We start from the raw sequence: 13,803 nt of genomic DNA, 5'->3' as shown, positions 1-13,803 counted from the left end.
CCACGCATACATTTATACGTGCGTATATACGTACAGGATGCGCGCTGTGGCCAAAAATAAATTTTTGTTCGATGCAAAATTAAAATTTGATTCAATGATTGTAGGACAATTTAGAAAATAATGAAATTCGATTTGATTAGCGAAATAATGTAAAGTAATGTAGAGAAATAAATAAGCGTAAGAGTAAAAGAAATAATGAGAAAGACAGAGAGAGAGAGAGAGAGAGAGAGAGAGAGAGAGGGAGAGGGAGGGAGGGAGGGAGGGAGGGAGGGAGGGAGGAGGTATACGAGAACAGTTATCTAACGATATTTGTGCGTCTTGCAAGAGAGTTACACGAAACGATCGCATCGTTGAAATCAAATCCCGTGAAAAGTGTTTTTAATTAGATCGATAATTGAACGAGCACAATTGTCTAGTAACCTCGACCCACTTAACGATTTGCCTGACCACCCCCACTGTCGTAAAGATGGACCTAGGAATCGGAGGAGACGCTCGAGGCCGATTATCCGTTTTGCAAGCTCGCGCTATAAATAATATCGATATCATAATACTTGATCGATGCTATATAATTTATCTAACGCTCTTAACGGGTATGCCAATCGACCTAAGCGATCGGTACAAATTCGTTTTATATACGTTTCTCTTTTATTTTCTTTCGTTTCTGCTTTTTTCTTTTTTCAGATTTTCAATCGATCAACAAAGGAAACAAAATAAAGTATTTCTACGCTTCAATATGCCTTCTCTTTTTCTCTTTTTTTTTGTTTTTTTTTTTTGTTTTTTTTTCAATTAATACAGAGACAAGATTCGATTGACGTTATCGCGCGAGATATTAAAAATATTCCTTGTCGTTCCTTCACGGATCGTTGCATTCGCGATCGCGCTTGAACACATATTAATGGATGAAGATATTGTTTGGCAACAACGATCGATCGATATACGTTGATATCGAACGATGCCGTTCTTACCGATTTCGTGTATCGTCGAATACCGATTAATTATCAGCCGTTTATCCTATTTTGTAGAATTTCTCGAGGCCATAGTCGTAACCACTCCCCCGTGGTCTTGAGCTCCAAACTCTATCAAAACATTTAAACGAGGAATCCTCTTAGCCCTCGTTATCGTTAGCGATAAAGCATCCAAGGCCGCTTGCTGGATAATTGGACAGAATAGTTTCATCATTGTGTAACCTGCTCGGATAACCTCGAGACACCAATTTTTCTTTTTTTCTTTCTTTCTTTCTTTATTTCTTTCTGTTTTCCTTTTTTTTTTTTTATTTTATTTCTTTCTCCCACTCAAGCTAAGTTTTCGGGAGTACGAGTATCCATTGTTGGTGACGATATGCCAATGAACCAGATACACGTTCATAGGAGTATAAGATAATTATTAAGATAGTCAGAACCAGTCAATTTTTCAATTTCGACAAATAAATGAAGGTACACGCACACACCTTCATTTATTTGTCGCGATATAAAATATTATATTTTGAGAAACAGGGACGCGTGTCGGCGAATTTTTCTTCATTTTTCGTTTTCCTCTCTCCGACGAGAAGCGGGAGTGTTGCAGCGCGAAATAACGCGTTAGCAGCTGTTAAAATATTTTGCTCGCACAAAGTTGCTCGAAAATCAAGCGATTTATGTCGTACGAAAGGTAGATAAATTGTAAATGTCGCATCGCCATTTCCATTAATTTTATATACATTATATACATACATTTGCCATCTACGCATACGGATATGCACATTCTCGTACGTAAATATTCTAGTTATTCTATTCGGTATTTTATACTTGTTTACGAATATCCATCGTCTAAAAGGCAGCACTCGTATTTCGAGGCAATCGGCCAGATGCCCGGAGATATCGAACGGAAGGCCAAAGTGTCAGTTGTTTATTGCAAGCCGACTTAACATGTATTTACGAACTCTAAGATCTGTTTTCCTTGAAATTTTATTCAAACGCAAAATTATATTGCGATGGCATTAGCGCATATTTCACATTAAAATGCTGATAAACAATGTTAAGAAATATATTTATACAGATGTATACATACGCTGCGAACGTATATGCATATGTATAGTATTGTATAACGTATATTTGTGAGATTATTCTTTATGCGTTATACGTATCTATACGTTGTACATATCCATATCTCTTTGTCATCTCTCAGGCGAGATGAATTATTTCGAAGAAAATTATATATGCACGCGCGCGCGTGTGTATATTACACACATACACAAAATGTCGAAAAGGAGTAAACTCGTGATGCACGGTCCAGCCATTTTCGCGGCTCGTTACGAAGCGAGGAGTGGGGGAGGGGAGAAGAAAGGTTTACTCGTCTGCTTTATCTAGTTATCAGACATCGTCGTATCCATACTTATATAAGAACATAAGCACGTACGATAGTGTCTATTTCTAGATACCGGGCATCGTTAGTAGGGATCATTTTCATCGTGGCTACTCGATGGGACGCGTCGTCATCATCGCGAGGAACTCGATGAATCTGCTTGACTCATACCAACACCGATCCGATGAGAAAGAAATATCTTTGATTCGTCTGTGTCGAGAATATCGGGACATAATATTTTATTAACGCGTTAGGAACTAATAGGAATCGTATAAAATATCACGTTTTGAATGCAACCATACAAAAAACGAATCCTTAACGTTAACATATATATTGATTATATATCGTTAAATATTTGTTGCAGCAATCCGCGTGCTTCACGAAATATGGCGGAGAAACAACGCCGAGATAATCTTAACACCAATATCTCGACGATGGCGGCTCTTGTTCCTACCGTCGCCGGAAGTTCGAGAAGGATGGACAAGATATCTATCCTGAGATTAACTGCTGCCTATTTAAGAACGCAATACAGTGAGTTTTTTTTCCTATCGCATATTATCAATATTATTACGAACATTTTTGTTCAAAACAACGTGTTAGATAAAACTTTTGTGTCGTAGCTCTTGGTCGTGGATCGGCCGATTTTTTGCCAAAACAATTCAACGATTTGGACGTGGAACAGTACTTCGTAGATGTGAGTACACTATAAGAGACACAAAGTTATAATGTAAAGTGATGCAAGCTGGCTTCTTCCATTTGATCAAAATTTTGGAACAGTTAATATCTCGGAAAAAAAATTACCTTGAAACGAATCTTTCGCACAATCATAACATTTGCCCCCTTGTCTCGTTTAATCTGTAAAAGATACAAGCTGTTATGTTTAATCCTTTCGAAGAAGTCGACTGGTAATACATTATAACTGGCCTTGCCCCTATACGTATTTTTGCTATTTCTTTTTCTTTTTTTGCATTTATTTCAAATTAAAACGAGATAATTTATAATCAAAGAGATCATTTTTGTTGCTTCGACAGAACTTGATCGGCAATGCTGGTTTCTTCATCGTCGTAACCACGGCGGGAAAGATCGTTTACGTTAGCCGGCAGGTGGAACGTCAACTTGGTCACGCTCAGGTATATCGATATTGATCCATGTCTACGTAAACCCGATATCGTAAAAGATGCAATGATCGATAACATTTGAAATCGATTCGTTGATTTGATTTCGGTACATGATGTATTTCGTAGGTGCATGGTCCAAGTCAAATACGAAGAAGGCTACTTTATACCGAAGGGTTAAAAAAGATCAATGAAATGAGAACGGGTGCAGCGTAAACACGTTTCCATGTCGACCATAGTCTATATTTCCATCTAACTCAATTATGCTCTATCTTTTTTTTTTTCTATTCCTAATGCATACGATTCTGCGAAAAAGGTATTGCATCTTTGCAAACGTTTTATCGAACAAAAAAAGAAATAATAAAAAAAAGGAATAAAGAAAAACAAAAAAGAAAAAGAAAAAAATACAATTAAAAAGAAAAGACAAAAAAGAAAAAAGAGAAGATCGAAAAAAGCTCTCGCTACATATCTCGGTTTCGTAGATATTTTTTATTCTTCGTGCTTCTATCTGGTACGTATGTAATATGCGTACAAATGGGACGACATTTATCCGATAGTAGATGACGTCAATCAGGTAAATGGAAAATTTGTATCTTTTTCCTCAGTTGTAACAAAACGAAGATAATTTCTATAGATCACATTTTCGAGGTAATCACGAAATTACCCGAAATTTAAAGATATTGTGTCTATTCTTTCCCAAAATGTTTCGTTAAAACGTGTCAAGAATCTTAAAATATCTTGAATAATTCATTGGATCGTCCGATTGAAATCAAAGATATTTTGATAATATCGAAAATAATGCATAAACAAAAGAGAATAAGATCTATCTATGATCGTGTATCTTGTTGTATAATGTGCCGACTCTAATGTTCGACTACATCGAGGATAACGATAATTTGCTATCCTCGGGAATCTAACGAAGTGACTTCCCGTTGTAAGAGAAGATTAAAATATAGATGTCTTGAACGTAGAAGTAGGAAGTACTAGGAGGAGAGGGAGGGGGAGGGGGAGAGTTGTTTGTCCTATACGTTCATCTTCTTCCCGTATCTTTTTTATTTTTCTTTCTCTTTTTCGTCCCTTATCTTTTCTATTTTCTTTCTCTCTTTTTCTTTTTCTTTTTCTTTCCTCCGTTTTTTTTTTCTTTCTTTTAAGATAGAATTCGCAATCAGGGTGTCATTGTTCTCGGTAAAAGAAAATTTTTCCCGCTGGGAAAATAAGGGACGGTCGACGCCAACGACGACGACGACGACGATGACAACGACGACCACATTTCCTATGTATAATGGATCGAAAAAGAAAGAGAAAGAAAAAGAAAAAGAGAAAGAGAAAGAGAGGGAGGAAAGGTTCTTCCTATCTTTCATTTGTCTCTCTCTCTCTCTCTCTCGAAAAAAAAAAAAAAATCTTTTACGATGAAACCTGATAGAATTTTATTTATCATCGAGCTAATCAGATTCGATGATTTTTCGTTGCAGAAAGAACTGACCGGACAATCTTTGTATCACTTCGTTTATCCCGAGGATCACGAGGAGTTAACGAAAAATTTAACGCCGGATGAAATGCAACCAATGGTCGGTGGCTTGACTATGGACGCCGACAATAGTTCTAATTCCTCCGAAGAGTCAACCTCGACGACATTGACGTCGCAGAGGAACACCGAGAGGAGGCCTTTTCGTGAGCAGAGACGAAGTTTCAAGTTACGAATGTCACAACGAACGGTTTCGAGACGAGAACACACGCAGTACGAGTGTCTACATGTGTCGGGCGTTCTTAGGCTCGCGGATGCTTGTAAAAATTTTGACAATCGTGCACGACATCGAGGTACGATCGAAAATTGCAATAATCTCTTGGAAAAGTAGTTAAACTTGTCGGGCCAATCGTAGGCTTTTCTCTGTTTCTTTTTTTGTCCTCTGCTATTTCTTTTTCTTTTTTCTTTTTCTTTTTCTTTTTTTTTACGGATCAATGGTCTTCTGTTTTTATCGTTGATGTGCTGCACGTAACAAGGCGCAACGAGCCGAGGCTTTCCGAGCGTGTATCGCAAATATTTACTTTAGCCGAGTATTTAAATTTAGATTCACGGCATCGTTGGCTCGCGAAAGCGTAGGCATCGTCGCGAAAAATTTTTAAGTCGATTTTTCTTGATTTCATTTACGCATATTGTATCAGCATTATAAATAAAATATGTTTTCTAAAAACATTTTCAGAGACTACATCGACAAGCAACGACATCATATTCGTCGGTATGGCATGGCTACCCAAGAAACGTCCCATTACCGAACTCTCCATAATAGATGCTAATAAACAAGAGTACGTGACGCGACACTTAGTGGACGGCCGTATTATTTACTGCGATCACAGGATATCCATTGTGGCGGGTTACCTGTCCGAGGAGGTTTCTGGTTTGAGCGCTTTCAGTTTTATGCACAAGGACGATGTTAGATGGACCATCATTGGACTTCGCCAAAGTACGATAAAAATATTCTTTCACTTTGTATGCCGTAATCCGATTGGTTCGACGAATGAAAAATTAATCAAACTTTTAATAACAGTGTACGATCGTGCAGAACCTTGCGGTTCATCCTGCTATAGACTCCTTTCCAAAACTGGCGAGTTCATTTACCTAAGGACCCATGGATATTTGGAATACGACAAAGATACTCAAACCGTCGAATCGTTTGTCTGCATCAATACCCTAGTCTCGTGAGTACTTTTATCTTTCAAAGAGCCGATATGATATGCCAAAAACATCGATCGACCTTTGTACCTTCTATTTTCTTTCTTTTTTTTTGTACAGAGAAGAAGAAGGTATTGAATTCGTAAGAGAGATGAAGGAAAGATTTTCAGCTACGGTGTCCGGTGCCACGAAGGCGGTCATGATTCAAAATAACGACGACCTCTCGTTCGATCTGGTACGCGAAATTGTAAATTCATGAAACAAAAAACATAATATTAATAATAATAATAATAATAACAATAACAATAAATAAAATATAAAAGATACAATTTCATTCGTTTCCTTACATGTAAACCGATCAAACTCGATGATATAATTTTGAAGATATCTATTTTTGTATCGGACAGGGATCGGAGTCACAAAAATCAAATTCCAAAGCCAGCGTGGAAGATCCTTCGCAGCTAGAGGACGCGATCACTCATCTCATTAGCGATTTACCTTCACCAGCTGTTTCGGAAGATCGTTCTTCTCCATCGCCGATGCCAAACGCTCAATTCGCTAAAGCGGCCGTTTTTTCTCAAAGATTACCACCGGCAGCTGCGCAAGCAAGCAAATTCGGTATTAAGAAGATCGATCACAATTTCACGATACAAGGTAACAAAGGTAATCTTACGCCAAAACAAGAACCACGGATTGAAATAAAACAAGAAATGATTGGCAATAAAACGATTGTTACCGATCCTGTTGTTGAAAAAGACGTCATGTTGGATGGACAACAACGACACGTTGGAAGAAAGAGAAATCAAGATCGTAATAGTATTGGCTCATTGAGTTCAGGAAAACCTTTGAGTATGAAGGAAATGATGGGACAAGTGCAAATTATGCGACAGGAGAATCGTAATAACGAAAGCATAAGAACTAATGTTTTACCTGAACGTAACGCGTTCGAAACGAAAGTTCTGAAGAATAACAGCGGCGAGACTGGCCTCGAGAACTTAGGAAATGGCACGAGCGAGTCCGAGGATGAAGAGTCTAGGAAAAGATATTCCTCGAAGAGGATATATACTGAAGAAAACGCCGTGGGGACAGGCCGTAATAAAAAGCGAAGGAATGAGAAACGATATGAAACTACCGAGATTCGACTCGGACAACAGCAACAACAACAACAACAACAACACCACCACCACCACCACCAGCACCAACAGCAACAGCAACAAAGTGCTTCTTATGTTAATTGTAGGACGTTTATCAAGGACGAACAGTTTTCAACGCTCGCTGATTTTGATCATTATGATCAGGTTCACACCCAACCGATTCGGGTTACATCCACGGACTCTACCAATTCAAGTCTTCAAGATGTAAACATCGAGTATCAGGAATTGGATTCGTCTACATCGTTGGTGATCTCAAATATGGCCAATGACGAACAATTTGGTAACCTTCAGGAGCTCAAGGAAGATCCATTGTTAAGCTCGAGCCTGGACGCAAATCCAGGTACCGCAGTTGTAACTGTGCCCTCGTCCACCAACAAAGTAAAGTGCCCCTTTTTTGTATAATTCGTATGAACGAGAAAGGAACTATTGTAATTCTCCTTTATCATTTTCCTATTTTCTTTTTTCGATATTTTCTTTTTCTTTTCTTTTATATTTTCCATTATTTTCTCCGATTTCAATTTGATCTGTGAATATAACAGTGTCCTTAACTACAAAAGTGTGGAATTTTTACGCTTGGACTAGCGATAGATTATAAACGACACTTGTATGTTATTTATTTTTTACAGATTTCATGCTGAAGATATTCGATGATCTACGGCCTGCAATGGGTTTTGAAAGTATGTCTTGCAATGCTTGTTTCTTCTTTACCGAATTCACGATTCTCAAATAGATATGCTAACGAGTCTTGTGCTAACAATTTTTTTTCTCTCAACTTTGTTGTAGAAAGCTTTGATGATATGAACGTGCAACAGCTGACAGTCAATAATGTGAGTAAAGATATGTTTCTTCGTGTGTAGTTCGTGATGTCGGTAGAAAGTTCGTTAAATCGGTTATTTGCAGCAGCAAGCGGTTAACGATGAGATAAGAAGAACACATCTACAGCTTGCGAGTAGTATGGTTATACGAGAGTCTCAATTCGATGTATTAGCACGGGATTTGGATAATCCAGCTTTGCAGGCTCAAAGAAAAAATCTAACCCAATTACAGGTAACCTTAAACGATTTGGTTTCTAACGAATCATCTGTATATGTATATATGTTGAATTATTTCTACATAGGTAATGTCTTACATCGATTGCAGGCTGAACATAAGATGCAAAAACAAATCCTAAAGTCTTTACAACAAGATCATCGCAACATACAAGTCAATGCGAAGCACAATATAGGGGTCTGAATTGTGTATATACGTATGTACGTACGTAACTTTAAAAAGTATCGCAAAGATATCCCCGAACGATTTGTATGTTAAAGGCGCCATTTTGGCCCCATAAATTCGCCCGAAGGAAATTAAGTGTGTTACCTCCTTCTGCCAAATTACCGAATTAACTATGAGCCTTATAAATCTTATTATGTTACTCTAAAGGAGGGGAAAGAAAGCAAGAAAAAGAAACGACGATCGACATATGTGCAATATGCATCGAATTGCACCAGCTTTTTTCTTTTTTTTTTTTTTTTTTTGTTTTGTTTTGTTTGTTTCAAACTGTTTGAAGAGACAACGTGTAAATCGACAACGGGGACTTTTGAGGAAGCGTCAGGATTGCGCCTGACCGATCTTCGTGAGAGGATCAAGTAATACGTAGAAAAAGAAAAAGGAGGAAGAAAAAGAAGAAAAAGTTTACCGTTGAAAGCTTATTTAATGTACTACGTTGGTGCTAGAGATTCGAATTGAAGACCTTTTTTCAATCGATTTCGTGAGTGCTTACGACTGTGAAGAATAGTTATCAGTTATAATAAAAATAAACGATCATTCGTTCGATACAAGGACAAAAAATAAGTGAAACGAACGATTGAGTGTTACGCAGTGTTGGCAATTTTCAAATTTTACGATAAAAACATTGTAGATATGAATAATGTTAGCTGATAAAACAATGTTAGCTGTTTCGAAACAACACTAGATCGAACGAGGTAGAGAAAGAAAGAGAAGAAGATAAAAAGAGACGGTCAAACTTCGTTTTCTATCTCGAGCATAAAAAATACCTTCCCCACAAATACAGATGCTAAGGTATATACATAAGAACGAGATTGTCAATATCTCATTCAAATCCTATTCGTGTTTAAACAAAAAAAAACGATACTTTTGATCTATATTTTATGTCAGACTGTGTGTATAAGTGTTCAATCTCTTGAAAAAGGTGTACTATTTTAGATTTGACTAGTTCTTTAATATTGGCATTGTGATCAATCTTGTACTATGTTAGTACTGCTTTTTATGTGATTATCGCGTGCGTGCGTGCGTGCGTGCGTGTGCGCGTGCGTGTGTGTGATAAGAAAGAAAAAGAACAATAAACAAACAAACAAATAAAAAAAGAAAAACAGAAAAAGAATATGAAAAAGGGAAGGAATCGATCGCTGTTCGATTTATACATGATTATTGTACATAAAATCCAATTTTTGGACTACAATTCACGTGAATTTTACAAACAACCGTCTATAAAAGTTATTCCTGCTAGACCTAATAGTTATCTCAACCGTTTGGAGGATAGAGGATTGGGCCGTGTTAATTTTTACTGATATTTGCTCTTCCAATCCTCACTTTTCTCTTTTTTTTTAAACTGAATTAATTTTACTAGTACTTATTGTTTCTTAGAAACATGAATTGTAACGAGCGCGATCATACTTTTCAATAAAGATCTTTTCAATGACTCCTGCCAAACAAAGGTTTGAACTAACGGAAGCGAAAAAAGAAAAAAGGTTTTAGCAGGATTATTCAAGGACAACTTATTCTCGAATCAAACGGGAGATCGCTTACCCCGACCTTTTTTCTTTATAAATGAACGTAATACGTTAGAAACTTCAGAAAAGGATAGAAATATCTAAATTATTTCTCCAAGTGATTTATCGATAATTGATTGCGAATAACGTCGGCGACTGGTATAGTTCTTTTTCTTTTTTCCTTTTTTCTTATTCTTTTAATTTTCTTTTTTTTGTTTTATACTAACTAGTATCGACAACAAAACTTAGTACACCTTTTTACAAATTATTACATATTCCGATTGTCCGTTGTTCGAGTTTTCTTTTCTTTTCTCATATTTCTGCATATTTTAAATTTTCTCGTCTTTTTTCATATTTTAAAACGATTAAGAGCGAAAGTAGTAAGAAGTAAAGAGGAGAAAAAAGAGAGGAGAGCGTAATGTGCAATGTTCTAATAATTAGAGCGAAACAAAAAAGTTTATTTCTTTTTTACTTTTTATTTTTTTGGAGAAGTGGGTTAAGTCCGGTTTCTACCCTTCCTCCCCATTGCTATGGCTCCAAGAGAGAAAAGATAAAAAAAAAAAAGAAAGAAAAAAATGCTCTTCCGAATGTCCTCTTTCCTAACCAGTCAACCGTAATGACAAAATAGAAAGAAAGAAAGAAAAATAATTCTCGTGATCTTATAGTACAAAACGTCCAACGTCCAAACTATCTGTGTTCGATGTAACCCCGCAGCTCTCTGTCAATGTCATATTTCCACATACCCTGCCCCCCCCCTCCCACACACCATCATGCCACACTCTCTCTCATCCTCTTTGAGCCTACTCTATTTTTTACGTTTATGTATTGTTGTAAGTGTAACGATCATATCGTAACAATTAGACAAATTTTTTATGTACTTTTGTGACTTTGAAAGCGCGCTGTAAATAGGCTTAATTTGCCGTTGCCTTTGCTGTTGAATTATTGCTATTATTGTTCTTCATTAAAAAGAAGAAGAAGAAAAAAGAAAGAAAGAAAAATAAGTATTAAACGCTCAGGGTGATCCGGCTATGAAGATCAAAGTGCGGGTGGGATTTTAGAGGGAGAAAAAAAGGAAAAGCGAGAGAGCAATCGCGGCAAATAAATAAATTGTTTGAAAGAAATTTAAGGAAAAAAAAATGTATATTAACTTATAAAGAAGCTATGCGCGAAACGGTAAGGCGACAATTTCTGTAATTTTCTTTTCTTTTCATTGTTTTTTTTTTCCTTTTTTTTTCTTTCTCTTTCACTATGCGACAAACGGATCTATTTGAACGTTTCTATTTTCCCGCATTTTTATATTATCAATATTTTGTTATGAAACAGTCGAGTCATTTAGATTTCATATGGTCGTCATTTGAGCGTTTCAAAATTTATCGTTGCGAATGGAAAGTTAAGAAAAGAAAATAATGATAAAGAGAAAGAGAGAGAGAGGGGGGAAATAAAATAGAGAATTCTTGGGAGAAAGAAAATCGTTTACGTGTTTTATCACGCATTGCCATAAATTTTATAATTGCGAGAATAAAAAAGAAGAAGAAAAATTAAATTTGCGAGTACGTGCGACGAAATCTTGCGAGGATGGAGGAAAGAAAGATAAAAATAGAAAAATAATGATATTCGTACAAACGGTGATAAGCGATAAAATAGTTAAATTCCCGGTGTAATACAAAGCAGGCGACCCCACAGGATTTATTGATAATATGTAAGAACATACACACTCACACAGATTAATTATAAATTAAGAGCCGGTTGAATATTTCTTTTCTTAGGAACAATAGAGAGAAAAACGTATTGAGAAAAGTTTCCTGATTTCACGTTCGACTTTTGATTAATCCGGAAATGTAATAATTTTTAATTTTTCTTATACGAAACCGCGTATTTTTTAATTAATTGGATATTTTGACCAATTATCTTTCAAAAATATTAAAAAAGTATAGACGTAAAGTCAATAATTAAAGAAATCTTAGCGTGTATATATTTATATGACTAATACAGGAAATCGGATATTTTATAAATATTTGATACATGAAATCGTGAAACTTTTCTTAATATATTTTTTCTTCTGTTGCTCTTAACAAACGAAATATTTAACTGGCCCTTAATTTATAAAACCAATTTGTGTATGTATAACTTTATAATATTGTACATAACTATGTTATATTTTATATCCCGCTAATTGTACGCATAAAGTGGCTTTTCTTTTCTTTTATTTTTAAGTGAAAATTAGGCAAATTCAATATCGAGCTTCCTCGTATAACATTTCCTTTTCTTCTTTGGTTTTTTTTATTTTTATTTTTATCTTTATTTTTTTATTTTTATTTTTATACCGGTAACGTTATTGTAGTAGAAAAATTCTTTTCTTCCTCCTTTAAACATTCTGCTCTTTTTCTTTTTTATCAAAAGCAGAAGAAAAGAAATAATGTTAAGAATAAAAAGAAAAGAAAAACTGCAAAAATCCGTTTTCGAACGCATCGCTGGGGCTAATCATAATTATTTATTATTGTTGGACAAATGTAATTTATATATCTCTACGCATGAGTGATGTTTGCGCAAAGAAATTGCAGGATTTCCAAAAGACTTGTTATTTAATGTTTTTTTGTCAAAACAATCTTTCGGATAGAAAAGTCTTTCTAAATATCCTATCGCAACGAAAATTTGTTGGTTATGTATTTGTTACGACCCAGCCCTTCGATAGAGCAATCAATGAAAATAACATAAAATGAAAATAACTCAAAAGACATAGTTACGAAAGAAAAGAAATACCGAAAAAAAACAAATTGCATTTTCTTTCTTATATTTGGAAAGTGTAAATAAATTTTTATATATATAATATAGGGAGAGAGAGGAAGAGAGAGAGAGAGAGAGAGAGAGAGAGTCACGAAGGAAAAATTATTAGCGAAAGAAAAAATCGGATAATAAAAAGGTAATAAAAAGAAACATTTATGACAGTTCGTTCGAACTCACATCGAATGAAATAATATTTTATGTTGCTACACGTAAAAGGCGAATAAACGTATATGGAAGCGAGCATATGTAATGATAATAAAAAAAAAAAAAAAATACAAAAAAAGAGATGAACTTTTAATGTAAACAATATGAAAAAAATATTATAACGATTGGGGATCATGTTAACGTATAGTTATTGTATCAAGACTGAATTATTAAGACTTCGTAGAAGATGAAAACATGTTTTTTTGTAAATAATGCTACCTGAAAGAAATATATGTAGAAATTATATGATGGAATGAAAAAAACAAGCACAAATCAAAGCAAAAGCAAATACGAACGATCATTAAGAATCGTTTTCCAACTCTCTCCAACATTTACATATCCATATCCTTGACCCTTAAGAAATAGAGAAATATGATTTTGAGAATTCTAAGACGTGAAAAAAACTAGTTTCACAAAAATGTAGACTATTTTATTACATAGACGTACGAATAAAAATCAACGTATGAGGGCTATGATGTAGAAAGATCGTTTACGAACTTTCGAGTAAACAATCTCGTAGAAAATGAACTCGGAAAGTGTTGAAACAAAAACTTGTCGATTTTATTATTGTGAAATACCGGCGCGTTACAATAATAACGATATTCGTAAATACAATAGAGGCCAATGTGCGTTCTTTATATATACAACATATATGTACATACATATATATATATATATATATATATATATATATATATATGTGTGTGTGTACTCATTTTCATATATTTTTTTCATTTTCTTCTCGATGAAACGCTCATCTTTTT

At 35.2% G+C, this 13,803-nt stretch overlaps 1 protein-coding gene across 6 annotated transcripts in view; it reads left to right on the top strand.

Moving 5' to 3' along the window:
* Window positions 1-13,118, top strand: part of LOC127069104 (circadian locomoter output cycles protein kaput-like) — a 35,853-nt gene extending 22,735 nt beyond the window's left edge. For 2 of the 6 annotated variants that reach the window (XM_051005809.1, XM_051005806.1), the window contains 12 exons: window positions 2,705-2,871; window positions 2,961-3,034; window positions 3,372-3,470; window positions 4,928-5,273; window positions 5,657-5,917; window positions 6,002-6,152; window positions 6,247-6,361; window positions 6,534-7,620; window positions 7,907-7,957; window positions 8,064-8,107; window positions 8,181-8,327; window positions 8,421-13,118. In XM_051005809.1, the coding sequence (XP_050861766.1) occupies window positions 2,705-2,871; window positions 2,961-3,034; window positions 3,372-3,470; window positions 4,928-5,273; window positions 5,657-5,917; window positions 6,002-6,152; window positions 6,247-6,361; window positions 6,534-7,620; window positions 7,907-7,957; window positions 8,064-8,107; window positions 8,181-8,327; window positions 8,421-8,513 (2,635 nt within the window). In that variant the 3' untranslated portion in view covers window positions 8,514-13,118. Of the gene's footprint in view, window positions 1-2,704; window positions 2,872-2,960; window positions 3,035-3,371; window positions 3,471-4,927; window positions 5,274-5,656; window positions 5,918-6,001; window positions 6,153-6,246; window positions 6,362-6,533; window positions 7,659-7,906; window positions 7,958-8,063; window positions 8,108-8,180; window positions 8,328-8,397 lie in introns of those variants that run through there. The other 4 variants (XM_051005808.1, XM_051005807.1, XR_007783330.1 and 1 more) reach the window with 4 other exon arrangements.
* Window positions 13,119-13,803: the final 685 nt, after the last annotated feature.

This window comes from Vespula vulgaris, chromosome 14 (assembly GCF_905475345.1).
Source record: "Vespula vulgaris chromosome 14, iyVesVulg1.1, whole genome shotgun sequence".
Classification (NCBI taxonomy): domain Eukaryota; kingdom Metazoa; phylum Arthropoda; class Insecta; order Hymenoptera; family Vespidae; genus Vespula; species Vespula vulgaris.
Note: the sequence above shows the minus strand (reverse complement) of the source record. Positions and strands in the feature narration are given on the sequence as shown.